This window comes from Puma concolor, chromosome B1 (assembly GCF_028749965.1).
Source record: "Puma concolor isolate L17-30 chromosome B1, mPumCon1.1.hap2, whole genome shotgun sequence".
Classification (NCBI taxonomy): Eukaryota; Metazoa; Chordata; class Mammalia; order Carnivora; family Felidae; genus Puma; species Puma concolor.
The window spans coordinates 44,190,798-44,208,970 of NC_141670.1; the positions used below are offsets into that span (position 1 = coordinate 44,190,798).

At 36.3% G+C, this 18,173-nt stretch overlaps 1 protein-coding gene across 2 annotated transcripts in view; it reads right to left on the reverse strand.

The window, feature by feature from the left end:
* Positions 1-18,173, reverse strand: part of ADAM9 (ADAM metallopeptidase domain 9) — a 152,047-nt gene that overhangs the window by 104,749 nt on the left and 29,125 nt on the right. For both annotated transcript variants that reach the window (XM_025921371.2, XM_086703654.1), the window contains exons 5-10: positions 11,795-11,871; positions 10,250-10,445; positions 8,857-8,922; positions 6,219-6,290; positions 4,894-5,063; positions 28-109 (exon numbers count right to left, since the gene is read on the reverse strand). In XM_025921371.2, the coding sequence (XP_025777156.1) occupies positions 28-109; positions 4,894-5,063; positions 6,219-6,290; positions 8,857-8,922; positions 10,250-10,445; positions 11,795-11,871 (663 nt within the window). The remainder of the gene's footprint in view (positions 1-27; positions 110-4,893; positions 5,064-6,218; positions 6,291-8,856; positions 8,923-10,249; positions 10,446-11,794; positions 11,872-18,173) is intronic.

Sequence of the window (18,173 nt, forward strand, 5' to 3'; positions counted from 1 at the left end):
AGTTAAATATCAAGAACAAAAACGTACCACATTAATCCCACCTGCGTGGCTCCTTGAACACACTGTTCCCACAAATGCCATTCCTGCAGTCCCACCAAAACCTTTCTTCCTAAATGAAAACAAAAGGTTAAAGTTAGAACATATACTTGGTGGGGAAAAGGAACACACTGCTCTTATTTCTTTGGGTAAGTTTAAACTGGATTGGTAGAACCTTCAAAAACTGGAAGAAAAATGGCAAAGATAACTAACATTTTAAAATCAGAATACAGGGGCATCTGGGTGGCTCAGTTAGTTGGGTGTCTGAGTTCAGCTCAGGTCATGACCTCACAGCTTGTGAGTTCAGCCCCACATCGGGCTCTGTGCTGACAGCTCAGAGCCTGGAGCCTTCTTCGGATTCTGTGTGTGTGTGTGTGTGTGTGTGTGTGTGTGTGTGTGTGTCTACCCTCCTCCGCTCATGCTCTGTCTCTCTCTGTCTCAAAAATAAATAAACATTTAAAAAAAATTTTTTTTTGAAAAAAAAATCAGAATACAACTGGGGCACCTGGATGGCTCAGCTGGTTAAGCGTCCAACTTCGGATCAAGTCATGATCTCACGGTTCGTGGGTTCAAGCCCCGTGTTGGGCTCTGTGCTGACAGCTCAGAGCCTGGAGCCTGCTTCGGATTCTGTGTCTCCCTCTCTCTCTGCCCCTCCCCCACAGTGCTCTGTCTCTCAAAGGTGAATAAACGTTAAAAAAAAATGTTTTTTTAATCAGAATACAATTAAGTCTTACTTCATTTTTATTATCAGAGAACGAGATTAACATCACAAATTCATTTTTTCAAACAAATTAAGATATGTTTTAGATACCAAGCCAAGTTTTTCTCTTCCCTCGAGGTGAAAAATCTTCCGAAAATGCATTACAATTATTTTTTCAAAAATTCTAATGAGGAGAGACAGGTAACACACTCAATGAATATATGTACACAAGAGGCTTCAGGGCAGGAAGCACATGGAACCAAAGAACCACAGTGGCCTCCATGTGGTTCCCAATCATCCCAGACACGCTCATATCTCAGGACCAATTTTCTCCACCTGGAACTCTTTTGACCAGTATATATCCCTAACTCATTCCCTCACCTCTTTAGGTCTTTACTCAAAAGTCTTCCCATCGCGGCCTTCCCTCACCACTCCAAACTCACTCCTCCAATACTTTTTTTTTTGACAGGTACTCAACTATTGAATAAAAAAGCATAATAATAACAACACAATGTATTTAAGCCTTCACAAGTGCTTCACAAAAATAATATCATTCGATCCTGAAACCTTACTACATAAAAATCACTGTACCCACTGAACAGATTTAGAAACTGAGGCTCAGGGAAGTTGTATCTTTACTGTTAGGTAACTGGAGCTTGACGTAATGCTATCTGAGTCCATATCGACTGCCTTCCATAACTATACCATCCTGGCCCTTTCTTCCCTGTAAGGGAAGCAGGTAAGCAGGCTCTAATTAGAGAGAAATGCAAGAAAAGAAATGTATCTTCATGTCACCAAGAGCTGAGCCTTCAGTGCAACACATATTGTGGCTCCTAAGTTTCTTCAAACATTTCCTAGATTCTAAGTCAGAATATGAGCTTCAATAGTTGTCACCTTAACCTTCCTGGGAGACATGCACCTACAGGAAAAAAGAGGTACTTATTCCTTCACATGATGACAGAAAATCAGAAACCAAGAGAGTGTGTTGTATGTCTGGGTCCATCATCACAAATTTACATATGACAGAGGTCACATGACATGCCCAAGCTCACAAAGGTTCTTTCTGTACCAGTCTTCACAAACAAGCCAAGGTAGGCAACTCCTTCCAGTGATAAAGGCAGATGCCAGCACCTTGGCTTTCAGTGGCTAAAACAAAGGCAAGGAAATGGAGAATTCAGCCTCATGCATCAGCTCAGGCAGTGCCACTCAAACTAGGGGAAAGGAACAGTAATTTTTTCTTTAATTTCCAATTCATTGCAGACCAGTACTTCATTTTGCCACTTTTTTACTTGAACTATCACTGACATATTAGTTTCAGGGCTATAAAACAGTGACTGAATAATTATATACATTATGAAATGCTCACCACCGTAAGTGTAGTTACACGCTTCCAATACTTTTACTTCTACCTTCCCTGCTTTATTTTTCCTCCTTACCACTTACTAGTATTTAATACATTATACACACTCATTTATCTCATTTATGGCCAATCTCCATCACCAGAATATGGACTCCATGAAAGCAAGAACTTTGTCTGGACAAAAACAATAAAACTGTATTATTTTCCTTACAGAAAAGTCTAGAAAGTGTAAATTAACCCACATTAACAGGAAAAAGATTAGCGGTTGCCTGGGGAGGGAACGTTTTTGGAGGGGAAAGGAGATTGGATTACAAAGGGGCCAAGGAGACTTTTAGAGGGACTGGATGTTTATTATCTTGATCATGGTGACAGTTAAGTGGTTATATACATATGTCAAAATTCATCAAAATGTACACTTTAAATATGTGCAGTTTAATCTTCATCAGTTTTACCTCAATAAAACTGCTTAAAATTTTAAAACAGTTTGGGGCACCTGGGTGGCTCAGTCAGTTAAGTATCCAACTCTTGATTTCGCCTCAGGTCATGATCTCACAGTTTGTGAGTTTGAGCCCCATATCAGGCTATGTGCTGACAGCATGGAGCCTGCTTGGGATTGTCTCTCCTTCTCGCTCTGCCCCTCCTCTGCTTGCTCCTTATCTCTCAAAATAAATTTAAAATGTTAAAAAAAATTGTTAACATTTTAAAAATAGAGAATTTTTGCCTACTTTATTCATTGCTATCCCCAGTGCCTAGCGTATACACCTATAAATATATTATAAATGAATGAATATATCTTTCTCTGGGGCATCTGACCAACAAGGAAAAGAGGACCAGAGATACTGACATAAAGAGATGGCCAAGGAAAACACTTTAGCCAGATCACCTCTACTTAATGCCATAGTGTTGAAGCCCCACTCATGTACTCAGTGCTTCCAAAAGGCTCTTTAGTATCCCATTCTTAACCAAAAACACAACCAGAAGTCATCAAACATTTGGGAAATGCCTCTAACATTACAGATGGATACCAGATAGAGAAGAAAAGATACCTTGGTAGGTTTGGTTGGGCAAGGTATGGGGAATGTGCTGGAGGCCTGTTCTTTCTGGCCCTTTGTGAATTAGAAGGCATGCTCACTGCCAGGATACTTGCAAGTGCCATATTACTAAAAATTAATAAAAAGGTCACGACCCAGGCTTTGTGAATATAGGGCTATAAAAAATTATTTTGGCATTTTCAGTGCCTTGCTCTAAATTAACTCCCATAACAAAAAAAGAAATCAAAGGAAATTTCTCCTTGGAAAAAATTATGAGTTTTAGGTACTCTCGACACTGAAGGAGGCAAAAATATATAAATTAGAACATTTTTCTGCAAGAAGCCAGCCTATCAAGTTAGAAAACGTTTTTTAGGAGGTTGTGGGAAATAAAGAGGAATAATAGCTTTATTATTTTGCCGGGCAAAGGATGCTACAGCAGGCTAAGGCCTTCAAAACTGCAAGCCCTCAAGCCAGAAAACTTAAAAAAATTTTTTTTAATGTTTATTCATTTTTTTGAGAGAGAGAGAGAAAGAGAAAGACAGGGAGGGAGAGAGAGGGAGAGGGAGAGGGAGAGGGAGAGAGAGAGAGAGAGAGAGAGCGCAGTGGAGAGGGAGACACAGAAACCAAAGAAGGCTCTAGGCTCTGAGCTAACAGCACAGAGCCCAATGCAGGGCTCAAATCCATGAACTCTAAGATCATGACCTGAGCCGAAGTTGGACACTTAACCAACTGAGCTGTCCAGGCACCCCTCAAGTCAGATAACTTTTAAGAAGAATGAAATGTTTTAAATAGTTTTAATTTTTTTTTAACATTTATTTATTTTTGAGAGACAGAGAAAGACAGAGCATGAGCAGGGTAGGAACAGAAAGAGAGGGAGACACAGAATCCAAAGCAGGCTCCAGGCTCTGAGCTGTCAGCACAGAACCCAATGTGGGGCTTGAACTCACGAACCATGAGATCATGACCTGAGCCGAAGTCAGACGCTACCCAACTGAGCCACCCAGGCATCCCTTAAATAGTTTTAAATGAGGGTTTTGCTGTAAGTTTTGGAATGTGTTTGTATTAAGTGAGTTATATAAGTTTAAGTTTTACTATGGTACCATGAAGATGCTGTGTAAAAGAAGAAAATTTTTAAAACATGTATCAGTAATATCTCAAAGAGAGCAAAAAAATTATTATATCCATGAAATCAGTACTTGATTATATAAAAAAATTAAAAGGAACAAAAAGATCTACTGAACATTAAAAATAAGATAGCAGAAATTTAAAAAACCCAATAGAAAGCTTAGAAGAGAACAAAGAATAAACATAAAGAGGATCAAATCATCTATAAAATAATTTGAAAACAATTCTTAAAATTGCAGGACATGAGTTTCAAGACTGAAATGACCCACTAAGAACACAGCAGGATGAGCGATAAAAGACCTACACCGAAGCATATCATCAGGAAAATTCAGAAGCCTGGGAACCAAGAGAAGATCCTACAAGTTTCCAGAGAAGGAGGAAAACAAACCTAAAAACAAAGGATCCGTTATCAGAATGGGTTAAGGCTTCTCAACAGTGATACTGGAAGTCAAAAGACAAGAGCCATGCCTTCAAAATTCTCAAGGAAAAAGATTGCATGCCTAGCATTTTACACATAGCCAAAGAATCAAAAAGTTACAAGGCAAACTGTAAAGCACACCGTGGAAAGACTGAGTTACTCAGGCTCTGGGATGATACGAGGTCACCATTTCATTAATAGTACTTTTTTAAAAATCACTTACAGAACTAGCTGTGCACTGTCGTGTCTCCGACGTGTTATGAGAAACTTTTCCCGCCACTGTACAAAGTTCCCCAACACATCACCAGCACCTCCAATTATGTTGATCAGGTTTCCATTTGTCCAAATCTCTAGCCCAACTAACACAATTCGAATATTCAACATAATATACATCTAGAAAGAAAACAGAAATGAAAGTATATAAAATATATTAAAGAATATGAGACTATCTTTAAACTTATGATGAAATAACACAACTACTTAAAAACATTTCCTTCAGTATAATGCGATTCTAATCTCTCAAGGGTCTCGGTTTCCCCATTCATAAAATAAAAGTAACAGAAGTTCAAAATCCTTTTTTATCTTCCATTCCAAAATCTGACAAACTGAAAATTTTAAGTTTTTGGTAAATTTGGTTTCCAAATTGCCCTCAACTAATGCAAGTCTATTTATAGTCTGTATGTTATCTCACTTAATGTAAATATTCATACACTTTACTACAGGACTATCAATGAGTTTGATAACAAAGTGCTACCACAAGATCCTGTTAGAGGTGTTATGCAATACATGGTGAACCATATTACCTTTCTAAGTTTTTATCTAAAATTCTAATTACACGCACCCCAAAGATTTCAGATAATGCACTAAGGAACCCATTTTTATTTTATAGAGATACTGTGAGGAATAAAGAACAATAAATATAAAGCACTTGTCTCATATTATAAATACTCAATAGAACACTATTGTCCTCATCATTATTATTAAGCGTGATATTCACATCAGGGAAAAAACCTTATAGGTGAAATGATCTTATAAGAACATGTATCTAATTCTTCAGTGTCTCTCAATGGGTGAACGTACTCCAAAGTCTCAAACCAAATTTCTCTCCTTCCCTCCTTCCCTCTTGCTCTCCCTACTGCATTCTCTCTCTCTCTCTCTCTCTCTCTCTCTCTCTCCCCCCCCACCCTCTCTCTCTTTCTCTCTCTCACACACACACACACACACACACACACACACAGAGTCATATCATGATTTCAGAGAAGGAGGCAGCCTTAATCAAAATAAGATTGAGTACAAATTCAAAGATCTTTTCATAAATGCCAAAGTACCTTAGCCTATCTACCCTGAGGATAAAATAGATCCTAATATGAAAGAAATCTCTTGCTTGTCTCCAAGTCTTTGTACAATCATACATTCCTTTCAAACTTAAAAAATGTTACAAAACAATCTAGAAAGCAAACCCCTGAAATGAGACAATTTTTTAATTCTGCTCTGAAACTGTGAAAAGACAGGCTAGAATAATCCCAGTGAATAGAAAACACAACTTACACTATCCAAGTAGTTTGCTAAACGGATCATCTCTTCTCTCACCGCAGTCTGATTTCTTCCCATCATGTCATACTGAAAAGCAAGAAAGGAAAATCATTTTCACCAAGTAAGTTATGAAAAAATTTCTATAATCTGTTACAACGAAGATAAGAATCCCAAATATTTCCTCTGAACTAAAAATGGAGGCATTTAGACATTCACCTGCATTTTAAATTAATAAATCTAAGGGATACATTTTAGTGTTAAATACGAATAAAAGAAAAACAGGTTCAAGTGTGAAATAAGTAATAAGACTTATTATTACTGAAGTCTTTATTCACTCCAAATTAGCATAATTTTAAAATGAATTTTCTCTTGGGGCGCCTGGGTGGCGCAGTCGGTTAAGCGTCTGACTTCAGCCAGGTCACGATCTCGCGGTCTGTGAGTTCGAGCCCCGCGTCAGGCTCTGGGCTGATGGCTCGGAGCCTGGAGCCTGTTTCCGATTCTGTGTCTCCCTCTCTCTCTGCCCCTCCCCCACTCATGCTCTGTCTCTCTCTGTCCCAAAAATAAAAAATAAATACGTTGAAAAAAAAAAAAAATTTAAAAAAATAAAAAATTAAAAAAAATAAAATAAAATGAATTTTCTCTTTAATGTCCCTTTTACTCATTTCAATGCAAAAATGGTTTCCAAACTAAATTTTATAAAGGTAGTGTTTAAAACAATCAAAATGCAGGAAGCCTGGGTGGCTTAGTCAGTTTAGTATCTGACTCTTGATTTTGGCACAGGTCATGAGATCAAGCCTCACATCGGGCTCCACACTGAGTATGGAGCCTGCTCAAGATTCTCTTGCTCTACCTCTGCTCCTCTCCCCTACTCAAACTCAGGCTCTCTCTCTCTCTCTTAATGAAATGAAATGAAATGAAAAAAATAAAATGAAATACATAAAAAATAAAACAATCAAAATGCACAGATAAAACAATTTAACAGATTTTCTGACCTTTTTTTCCCTTAGGCTAAAGACATCATCAGTAAATAACTTCTAAACTCTGGGCTAAATTAATAATGAGAGATTAACCAATGTTTACCAATAGAGACATTACATGTAGACAAAATAGATATTTAAAAGTTTAACCATATTAAAACAAACAGTTGATATGACCTATTCTTTTCTTCAAGACCTGGCTAAATCCAAATGTCTTTTTTGTTTGTAAGTTTCATTTATTTATTTTGGGAGAGACAGCATGAGTGGGGGAGGGGCAGAGAGAGAGGGAGAGAGAATTCCAAGCAGGCTCCATGTTGTCAGTGCAGAGGCCAACACGGGGCTCGAACCCACAAACCATAAGATCATGACCTGAGCCAAACCAAGAGTTGGATGCTTAACCGACTGAGCCACTCAGTCGCCCCAATTCAAATGTCTATTTTAACATTATTTTAATATGACCAACTAAATAACGAAAAGAAAATTTTAAAAGAATGTATGGTTTTGTTCTAAGATAAGAGCATTAATATCAGAATATATCAGATCTTACCAGTTGGGCATTTTATCATGATTCTCCTAAACAAACAAAAAATCTAATATATCTGACAAGGTTTGATTTAAATGGAACCATTCTTATTTTGAGCCAGTTTCCAGCAGTACATAACAAATCTATCTGGAATGAGTAATAAATAAAAACATCTCAAATCTCTATTTTTGTCACTTGTCCAAACATTCTCCAGAAACTTTTTATCCATTATCTGGTGCAAAGTTCATGCTTCATCATACTCCCTGTGCTTTTTCCATCTACCACTTGAGGGTTAGGAACTTATAATGAACAAATCTGAATACATTTCTATCTATTAATAAACACAGCTTATTTATTTCCAACCTACACACAATAAGAGGTTTTTCTTAAGCCATAAAAATCCTCTAAACTGTCTCTGCAGCTTACAGGAAGGAAACTGCTAATATTGCTAAGTTTCTACAAACAACCTTTTCACACAAACAACAAAGCTGACAGTAAAAGTCAGACAAAACATTTAAAATAATCTATATGTTAAATTAAACAGCAGCTATATCTAAAACTGATAATCCTGTAAATGCTGAAATAGACCTATTACTTAGTTAAGTTAAGCACAATTCTTAAATATCAATAAGGAAAATCCCTGGTGTTATCCTGAACACAGAAATTAATAGTAAATACTAAAATCAAGTACTCTCCTCGATTCCCTTCTAAAGCATGCCATGACTTGGAAGTTTTCCGTCTCTTAAAGGGAAGTACAGGTTAGCTGAAATTCTAAAAAGCAAAGCAATTTTATTAGGCAACAAAGTAGTATCTGATTAACTGGTTTTTCAACACAATCCTTTAAAGTCATCTGAAAAGGTGACACTAACTAAAAGGCAGTACAGTTACACTTAAGAAATTAAGCAAATCACCCAAAAGAACAAAGGGGGGGAAATCACCAGTAAAAAATAGTTAGATGTACTCTCATTCACTACATTTGGCTTCTGGGGGGATTATGAATATCAAGCATGTTTAAAGGACAAAAGTCATTCTAGTTTTAAATTACATTTAAGAAAAATCAACACAAATATATCACATTTTATGTTTCTTTCACGGGATGCTCACTTCTCATCTGCTTTTCATGAAAAAGAAGAAAAACTGTCACCAATCCTACCCTTTCCTTGTCTACGACAATGAACAGCTCCACATAGCGGGTCTGTGGCAGGATAGCTCTTCTTCTCTGTCAAAAACACAAACATCATAAAGGCAAAAAACAAACAAAAAAAAAGTTATAACACTACATGATTTTTATATATAGTGGTCTTACCCTAATCTCTAGTCCCTTAAAACATCATACGATTAGTTTACTTCACACAGATCATTAAAGCCAAAAACGTGTTGCTGTTGTTTTAAGTGGTAACTGCTCTCTGTACTAATCTCAGAAAAATCCTAGGTAAAGATAATATGAGGTATTCAGGTTTCCAAGGAGAATTACTGATTTTCTAATATTGAAATTATACACAGTCACACACACTTTAATGGGAAACCCCATTACTGTGTTAAGAGTGGAAAAAAGAAATATAATGATTATAATATTGTAAGAATATAAGAACCCAGAGCAGAAGTAAGGGCAAGGTTGCCACTTCAAAAAGTGACTAATACTGTGATTTTCAGAAATTCATATGTAGTGCAGAATTGGGCAAAAACTTGAATGTTTTCCACTGATTAAAGCTAAAAAGAGTGGACGGCTGAAGAGGCAATGAAAACAATGCCATAAACTGGCACATGCCCTTTCCCAACCCAGCAGCACCATGACACATATAGAAAGGCACAGACAGGGGCGCCTGGGTGGCGCAGTCGGTTAAGCGTCCGACTTCAGCCAGGTCACGATCTCGCCGTCCGTGAGTTCGAGCCCTGCGTCGGGCTCTGGGCTGATGGCTCAGAGCCTGGAGCCTGTTTCCGATTCTGTGTCTCCCTCTCTCTCTGCCCCTCCCCCGTTCATGCTCTGTCTCTCTCTGTCCCAAAAAAAAAATAAATAAACGTTGAAAAAAAAAAAAAAAAAAAAAAAGAAAGGCACAGACAACTGTAGCTGACCTATTCCTAGAAACACTTGGGTCAGCGAGACCCTTGCCAAGAGTAAGCAGTGAATTCTAGTGAAGACTCAAAACTGGGATACAAGTGTCCCTGCAAGACCTCTGAAATAAGTCATAATGCCCGATCTCTCTCTGTTTCTTCAATCTAGCACTCAAGAATCCCCATTCTGTTTGTGTAAAAGGTATCTAAATAAACTGCTCTCTGAAAGACAGTGTAATGGACTATAATGCAGCAGTGGTAAAAAATACGTATATAAGTATCGTTTAAGATCTAAGCCCTAATTTCTAAAACACATAGAAGCTTGACTATGTTCGACTTGGTGGAAGGAACTGCATCTTTTTATTCCCCAGTAGCTACCACAACATCTGGCACATAGTTGGCAAAAACAAAACAATAATAAGTATTGGTGTGATGCAAAAATACATGATTTTTTAACACTTTAGTCTGGGCCATGAAGAAACATATTTCCTTACTCGAAGTAGCTGAGTAATCCTAGGAGGCTCTTCTTCTTCATAGTCTGTGGTTTCTTTCTCTATATCCTTGTTAGAAACCCCACATTTCAGAGGCTCTTTGTGGACATGATCCATTCGATAAAAGATGTGCTCAAAACGAGAGCTATTTTGTAGGGGTTCAATCCCGTAACTCACATTCTCTATATGTAGCATTCCTCTAAGTGTCGCATTACACGTACACAATTTTTAAGAATGAAGAAAATAATACACAGGAAAAGAAATTAGAAAACACGAAATCAAGTCCCAGTGCTTAACATGTTTAAGAACAGCCCAACAGTCTGTGGATGACAAGAGAAGCAATGAAAATAATGCCATAAACTCAAATGAGTTAATGAAAATACACTAGAAGAGGCACATGCCTCTCTCAACCCAGCAGCACCATGACACATGTACAAAGGCACAGTGCCCACAACTGTAGTTGACGTATTCCTAGAAGCATTTTGGTCAAAGGGACCCCTGTCAAGAGTAAGCAGGGAATTCTAGTGAAGACTCAAACAGGGAGTCAGAAGAACATCTGAAATAAAGTCCTAATGCCCAATCTCTCTGTTTTTCCAATCTCAGACTGTTGGTTTGTTTCTCTATACCATGCTACCTAGAGAAAAATACTAGGTTTTAGAATCACACAGACCTAAATATAAAGCTCAAGACTGCTAGTTACTAACGTCACTCCCCTGAAAGTCAGTTATCTCTCCAAGTGACTGCTGTATAATGGAAGGCAATACAGAGGAGTGGCTAGAAGTATGGAGTCTGGAGGCAAAGAACCAGAGTTTGAATCCCAAAAGTTTCCTACTAGCTACGGGATTTAACACCTCTTCTTTATGTTCCTACTAGCAATGATTTAACACCTCTTCTCTATGTTACATTCTACGTGGGGCTGTTCTGGAAACGAAATTATTTAGTAAGTGTGAAATACTTAGCACATTGCCTGGCACACAGTAAGTGTAAGTGTTATTACTTAAATGGAGATAATTATAGCCATTTATACAGCTGGTTTGAGAATTAAAAGTAATATTAGTTCAATCAATCACGTAATCAACCAAACAGCACAGCATCATATTGCCAGGCCCTCAACAAATGTAATTTTAATATTATTATCACTTTACTTCATATGTGGTACAATTTCTCTAAATCCCAGTTTGCTTAATCACCTAAATATGGAGATAATGAGCCCCTTTTCACAGGCATTGTGAGACTTAAATGAAATATAGGTGAAAATTGTGTAAACATAAAGTACTACACAGACTTAAAGTATGTTTTTTTAATAGCAAAAATTACTTAGCAATCTCAAAACAACAAAATTTTCTCTTTGGATATTGAAACTCACCACTGTAATATTTTCTTAAATACACATGCCAAGAATGATATCTTATACATAGCTCTAAAGACCTTCAGCAATACCAAAGTAAATCTAATATTGTTAATTCCCCCAAATGACTTGATTTGGAAACAGAGATAGGGAAAGGGGTAAGAAATAGAAGGAAAAAAATGATAAAGAAAATTCCTTACCTGAGTCCAAAACAGTCGCTCAGAGCAATGGATGAATTATAAACTCCCTCCACATAGCCCCGATAATGACAATGATTCTAAATGATAAAAACTGTATTATCTTCAAATACTGTTACATTGCTAAAATCATCACAGAAATTATAGAGCTAATAAAATTATTTCAGGTCAGTAAACTAACAATTTTGTTCATATCACTGGCATCTTATTACATGGCATTCTTCGGATTATCTTCAGATTATCTACTGCCCTCCTATACAAGGATACAAATATTTAGGCAGATTTCCAGAGGATACTAAGCACAAAGAGCTCTATCCCAATAACCATTAAGCCTAGAAGCAGAACAAGACACCATTATATCATGTTTAACATTTTTTTATGCTTATTTTTGAGAGAGAGAGAGAGAGAGAGAGAGAGAGAGAGAGAACGAGCAGGGGAGGGGCTGAGACAGACACACAGAATCCAAAGCAGGCTCCAAGCTCAGAGCTGTCAGCACAGAGCCTGATGCGAGGCTCGAACTCACAAACTACAAGATCATGACCTGAGCTGAAGTCAGACACTTAACCGACTGAGCCACCCAGGTGCCCCATATCATATTTAACATTTTAGATCAGAGTCAATCCAAGAAGCAATAGCAGCCACATGACACCTAATACAGAAGGGGACCTTGTGACAAGCCAATGATGCCAAGGCGGGAAAAAAATCAGTATGCGGTAAAAAAGTAATTTTGACCAGATGATTTTTTCTTCTTAACTATATATTGATTATATTATTATTAGTTTTACATTTAGCCATCTTAAAAAAACTAAAGAGCCTTTATCGTTAATTTTGAGGAAGAAATTGGCCAGTGGAAACACAAGCATAATATCACTTACTAATATCAGATTTTTTTACTGCATGATGAGATCTTGTCCTCTTTAAAACAATTTCAAAGCACAAAAAAAAAAAAAAAAAAGCTAAGGTGGGTGGGGGAGGTGGTTGTTAGGCAACATTAAGATGTATCACAAGGCCTTAATATTTAAAACAGTACAGGGGCGCCTGAGTGGCTCAGTCGACTGAACGTAAGACTTCGGCTCAGGTCATGATCTCACGGCTCGTGAGTTCAAGCCCTGCATTGGGCTCCATGCTGACAGCTCAGAGCCTGGAGCCTGCTTCAAATTCTGTGTCTCCCTCTCTCTCTGCCCCTCCCCTGCTCTCTCTCTCTCTCAAAAATAAACGTCAAAAAAAATTTAAAAAAAAAAACAACAGTACAGTACTGGTGGTGCATTGGGATAACAACCAGTGGAACAGAATTTGGGGACTTGAATTAGACCAAGTACACATGGAACTTTTTGTGATAAAAGTGGCATCTCAAATCAATGCGGCAAGGATGCACCTTTAAGTAAATGGTGCTCAGTCCACTTAGACATTTATAAAAGGATAAAATGAGATCGGTACCTCACACCATGCATAGGAATAAAATCTTAATGAATCAAGAGTCTGAACATTAAAAATAAAATCATATATAAAAACCAAAAGAAAACATGAGTGAATTCTTCTCTAACCTGGATATAGAGAAAGGCTATTACTTGAAATATAGACGCAATAAAAGAAAAAACTGATAATTTTTACTACATAAAAAGTTTTTCAAGCTTCTATATGGCAAGAAACACCAAAAAACAAAGTCAAAACACAATACACAAACTGGGAAAAAATATTTGTAACTTGTATCAGAGATACAGTAGCTATAAAGAACTCTTAAATATCAAAGAGGAAAGATTAAAAACCCAACAGAAGAGAGGAAGAAGTAAAACTGTCACTATTTGCACATGACATGATATTATATATAGAAAACCCTAAGGTCCCCACCAAAAAACTGTTAGAACTAATAAATGATTTCAGTAAAGTTGCAGGAAACAAAATCAATATAAAGAAATCTGTTGTGGTTCTATCCACTGATAATGAACTAGCAGAAGGAAAAATTAAGAAAACGATCCCATATCCATCAAAAAGAATAAAGTACCTAGATACAAATTTAATTAAGGAGGAAGGTCCTGTACACAGAAAATGGTAAGATATTAATGAAAGAAATTGAAGATACAAATAAACAGAAAGATAATCCATGACCACAGATTGGAAGAATTAATATTGTCAAAATGTCCAAACTACTCAAAACAATCTTACAGATTCAATGCAATTCTTATCAAAATTCCAATGGCATTTTTTACAGAAATGAAACAAATAATCCTAATATTTGTCTGGGACCACAAAAAAACACCAAATAGAATAAAGACACTCCTTCCTCTTCTTGAGAAAGAAGAACAAAGCTAGAAGCATCATGCTCCCTAATTTCAAACTATATTACAAAGTTATAGGAATCAAAACAGTATGGTGTTGGCATAAAAACAGACACACAGATCAATGGGACAGAGAGCCCAGAAATAAACCCATACATATATGATCAATAATTTCTGACAAGAGAGCCAAGAATATACCAATCTCTTCAATAAATGGTCCTTCAGAGGAGCACCTTGGTGGCTCAGTTGGTTAAGTCGTGAAGACCATCACGACTTCAGCTGAGGTCATAGTCTCACAGTTTTTGAGTTCGAGCCCACATCGGACTCTGTGCTGACAGCTCAGAGCCTAGAGTCTGTTTCAGATTCTGTCTCCCCATCTCTTTGCCCCTCCCATGCTCATGTTCTGTCTCTCTCTGTTTCTCAATAATAAATAAATGTTAAAAATAAAATAAAATAAAATAAAATAAAAAATAAAATAAAATAAAAATAAAAAAAATAAATGGTCCTGGGAAAACTGGAGAGCTACATACAAAAGAATGAAACCAGACCACTATCTTACACCATACATAAAAATTAACTCAAAATTAGATTAAAGACAGCATAGTGACTACAGTTAATAATGCTGTATTGTATAATTGAAAGTTGCTAAGGGAATAAATCGTAAAAAGTTCTCACTACAAACACAAAAAAATTTTTAACTATTATGGTAACAGATATTAACAAGACTTACAGTGGTGATCATTTCACAATATATACAAATATCAAATCATTATGTTGTACACCTGAAACTAAGGCAGTAAAATGTATGTCAATTATACCGCAATTTAAAAAACAAAATCTTAGAGGGACAACAACAAAAGAAAACCCAGTGGAAAATTGGGCAAAAAACATAAACAGACAATTCACAAAAGAACATAAAAATGCCCTCACATACATGCAGATTTTCAATCTCACTCATGAAAAAGTAAGAATCCATGAGTCTGCACTGATATAAATAAATGGGAAGGGACATCTTTTCCTTACAGAAAGCACTAATTCATACAGAAGCACTAATGAAATTAAGAAATCACCATTTTAACAACCATCATAACCATTAATTCAGACAACTACTACATACTAACACTAGTGGGTAAAAATTTGAGAAGTAACAGGATATTTATATTAGTCTCAAAATGTCTAACCATAATATTAATTAAAAAGGCAAAAACAGGGGCGCCTGGGTGGCGCAGTCGGTTAAGCCTCCGACTTCAGCCAGGTCACGATCTCGCGCTCCGTGAGTTCGAGCCCCGCGTCAGGCTCTGGGCTGATGGCTCGGAGCTTGGAGCCTGTTTCCGATGCTGTGTCTCCCTCTCTCTCTGCCCCTCCCCCGTTCATGCTCTGTTTCTCTCTGTCCCAAAAATAAATAAAAAACGTTGAAAAAAAAAAATTTAAAAAAAAAAAAAAAAAAAAAGGCAAAAACAGTAACTTTATAGAAGAGAAACCTGGCAGGCAATTCCTTAACTAAATGATCAATATTAATACCATCAGGAACAGCACAAATGCAGCCCCTGCTTCCTGACAGGATACACTGAGGACCATTCGGTATCACTTTGGTGGTATTCCTGCCAAAAGTACATAACCTGACTCTGATCACGAGCAAACGTCAATCTCAAATGGCAGGATGTTTACAAAAGTTGGCCTATACTTCTCAAAAATGCTATTGTCATGAAATACAAGGGAAGACAAAGGATTTCCAGATTAAAGGCGACTACAGAGACATGACCACTGAATGCAGCACAATAACATGGATTTTCTTTTGCTATAAAGTATATTATTGGGATGATGGACCAAAAACAAAAAACAAAAAGAAAAATCATTAAGGTCTGTATATTAGAAAACAGCATCACTTCAATGTTAACTTCCTAATTTTGAGAATTGTACTTGATTAAATAAAACTCCTTGTTTTTAGGGAATTAACAATGAAGTGTTTAAGGGTAAAGTGATACCATGTTTGCAATATACTCTTTAAAACTTTCAGAAAAAAAATAGAGAAGAAAGAAAAGATAAAGCAAATGCAGTAAAATGTTAACATTTGGGGAATCTGGGTGAATGGGACGCATGAATGTTTTATATTATTCATGCAACTTTTCCTATAAGTCTGAAGTGGTGAGAATTAAAAAAAAAATTAAACAATTTACACTAAAAATACAGGCTGAATTTCAAAACTTTACAACTTTTTCTATTGTGGGGCAATTCACAACCACTAATGTTTTTCTTTCTAGTGCTTTATGTTAAAGTCTAGCTTTGATATTGTCTTCTTCTCACCACAGAAAACTAAATACCTTCTACTATTACCAATGCCGTAGCATCTATGAGGTAATAATACTTGTAACTCATGGCACTCTAAAATTAAATGTTTCTAGGGGCACCTGGGTAGCTCAGTCGGTTAAGTGTCCTACTTCGGCTCAGGTCATGATCTTAAGGTTCATGAATTCGAGCCCTACGTCAGGCTTTGTGGAGTCTGCTTCAGATTCTGTGTCTCCCTCTCTCCTCCCCCACTCATGCTCTGTCTCTCTCTGTCTCTCAAAAATAAATAAACGTTAAAAAGAAAATTTTTTTAATTAAATGTTTCTAGTTTCAATTATAATAGAAGCTCTCTTATTTGACATGACTGAAATCCATCACTTGGTTGCTTAATCTGCCAACTTGACAGTATTTTTTAAATAACTGGGTTTTATTAATAAATCTTTCCAAAGGCCTCAATGTACTTTAAAAAATCTTATTTCATAAGTTTACAAAACATCTAGTTAAACTGCATGATTACAGTAAAGGTGCAAATGTCACAGTTTTGGAAATACACAAACTATAAGCAAAGCACTCAACTAGGGAGAGGAGAAATACACAGAACTATTAATAGAGCCACCTAAAAAAAAAAAAAAACAACCTAGCCACAGCCCACAAGCCTTGGGCAGTCAATATACCTTTCATATGGAACAAAGAGTATTAATTAATTAAAGAAGTTAACTTTAGAAGTGTCTTAAGACACTTGCTAATACATTTGCAAGGTACCCCAAAGTTCTAACACATGGTAATCTGGAATTTTATTTCACACAGAAACTTGAATAAAGTGGTTATTAAAACTTAGTTTCTTTGTGAAAAATGGCCTTTGTGAAAGACACGAATGATAAAAACCAGGTAATAGCACTCATAAGGGAAAGCATTCATGTTTACTCAGTGTAATTTCATTGCATTTTATAAACAAAAGTAATGTCATTATAATAGCTGACAATCTAGCCATAGGCCAAAAATTCCCAGTACCAAGGTTTTAATTGGTATCTCAAATCTACATACTTTCATTTATCTAAACAATACTAAAAACCAAGAAATAAGAAAAAGACTTCATCTGTCTTAATTTGTATTTTTCAATCACCCAAGAAAGCACAATTCCATAATAATACTTTCAGATAACAGTTGCATCAATTTCTATTGACTGAAATCTATTTTTAGCAGTTTTAAGCATTTATATTTTCAATAATAATAAATAATATTTATTGAGTTAATAATGGTCAGACTATCTGTTCTGAGTATCTTACAGGTATTAACTCATTTAATGGAGACACAATGTACAGCATAAGGATTATAATTAACAATATGTAACAACTTTGTATGGTGACAAATGGGAGCTAGGCTTGTCGTGGTGGTCATTTCATAACGTATATAAACTTTGAATCACTATGCTATATAGTGAAACAAATACAATATTGTAAGTCAACTACACTTCAATTTTTTAAAAAGTATTAACTCATTTAAGCTTTCCAGTAACTCCATGAAGTTGTAATTATCATTCCCATTTTAAGGTGAAGAAAATAAGGTACAAACAACTCAAAGTAACTTGACCAACAAATAAATGACAGAGCCAGCAACAACAACAACAACAACAAAAAAGAGCCAGGATTACATCCAAGCAGTGTGAAATTAATCTAAAACAAGGGTTTGCCTTCTATTTATTTGAAGTGCACTGCAAAAGTACGTAACTGACATAAACAATTCAACCCAGCCAAACATTACAGGGCTTGCAGGAAAATAACACATGTTTAATGGGAACAAAGACTTCCATGGACACTCAT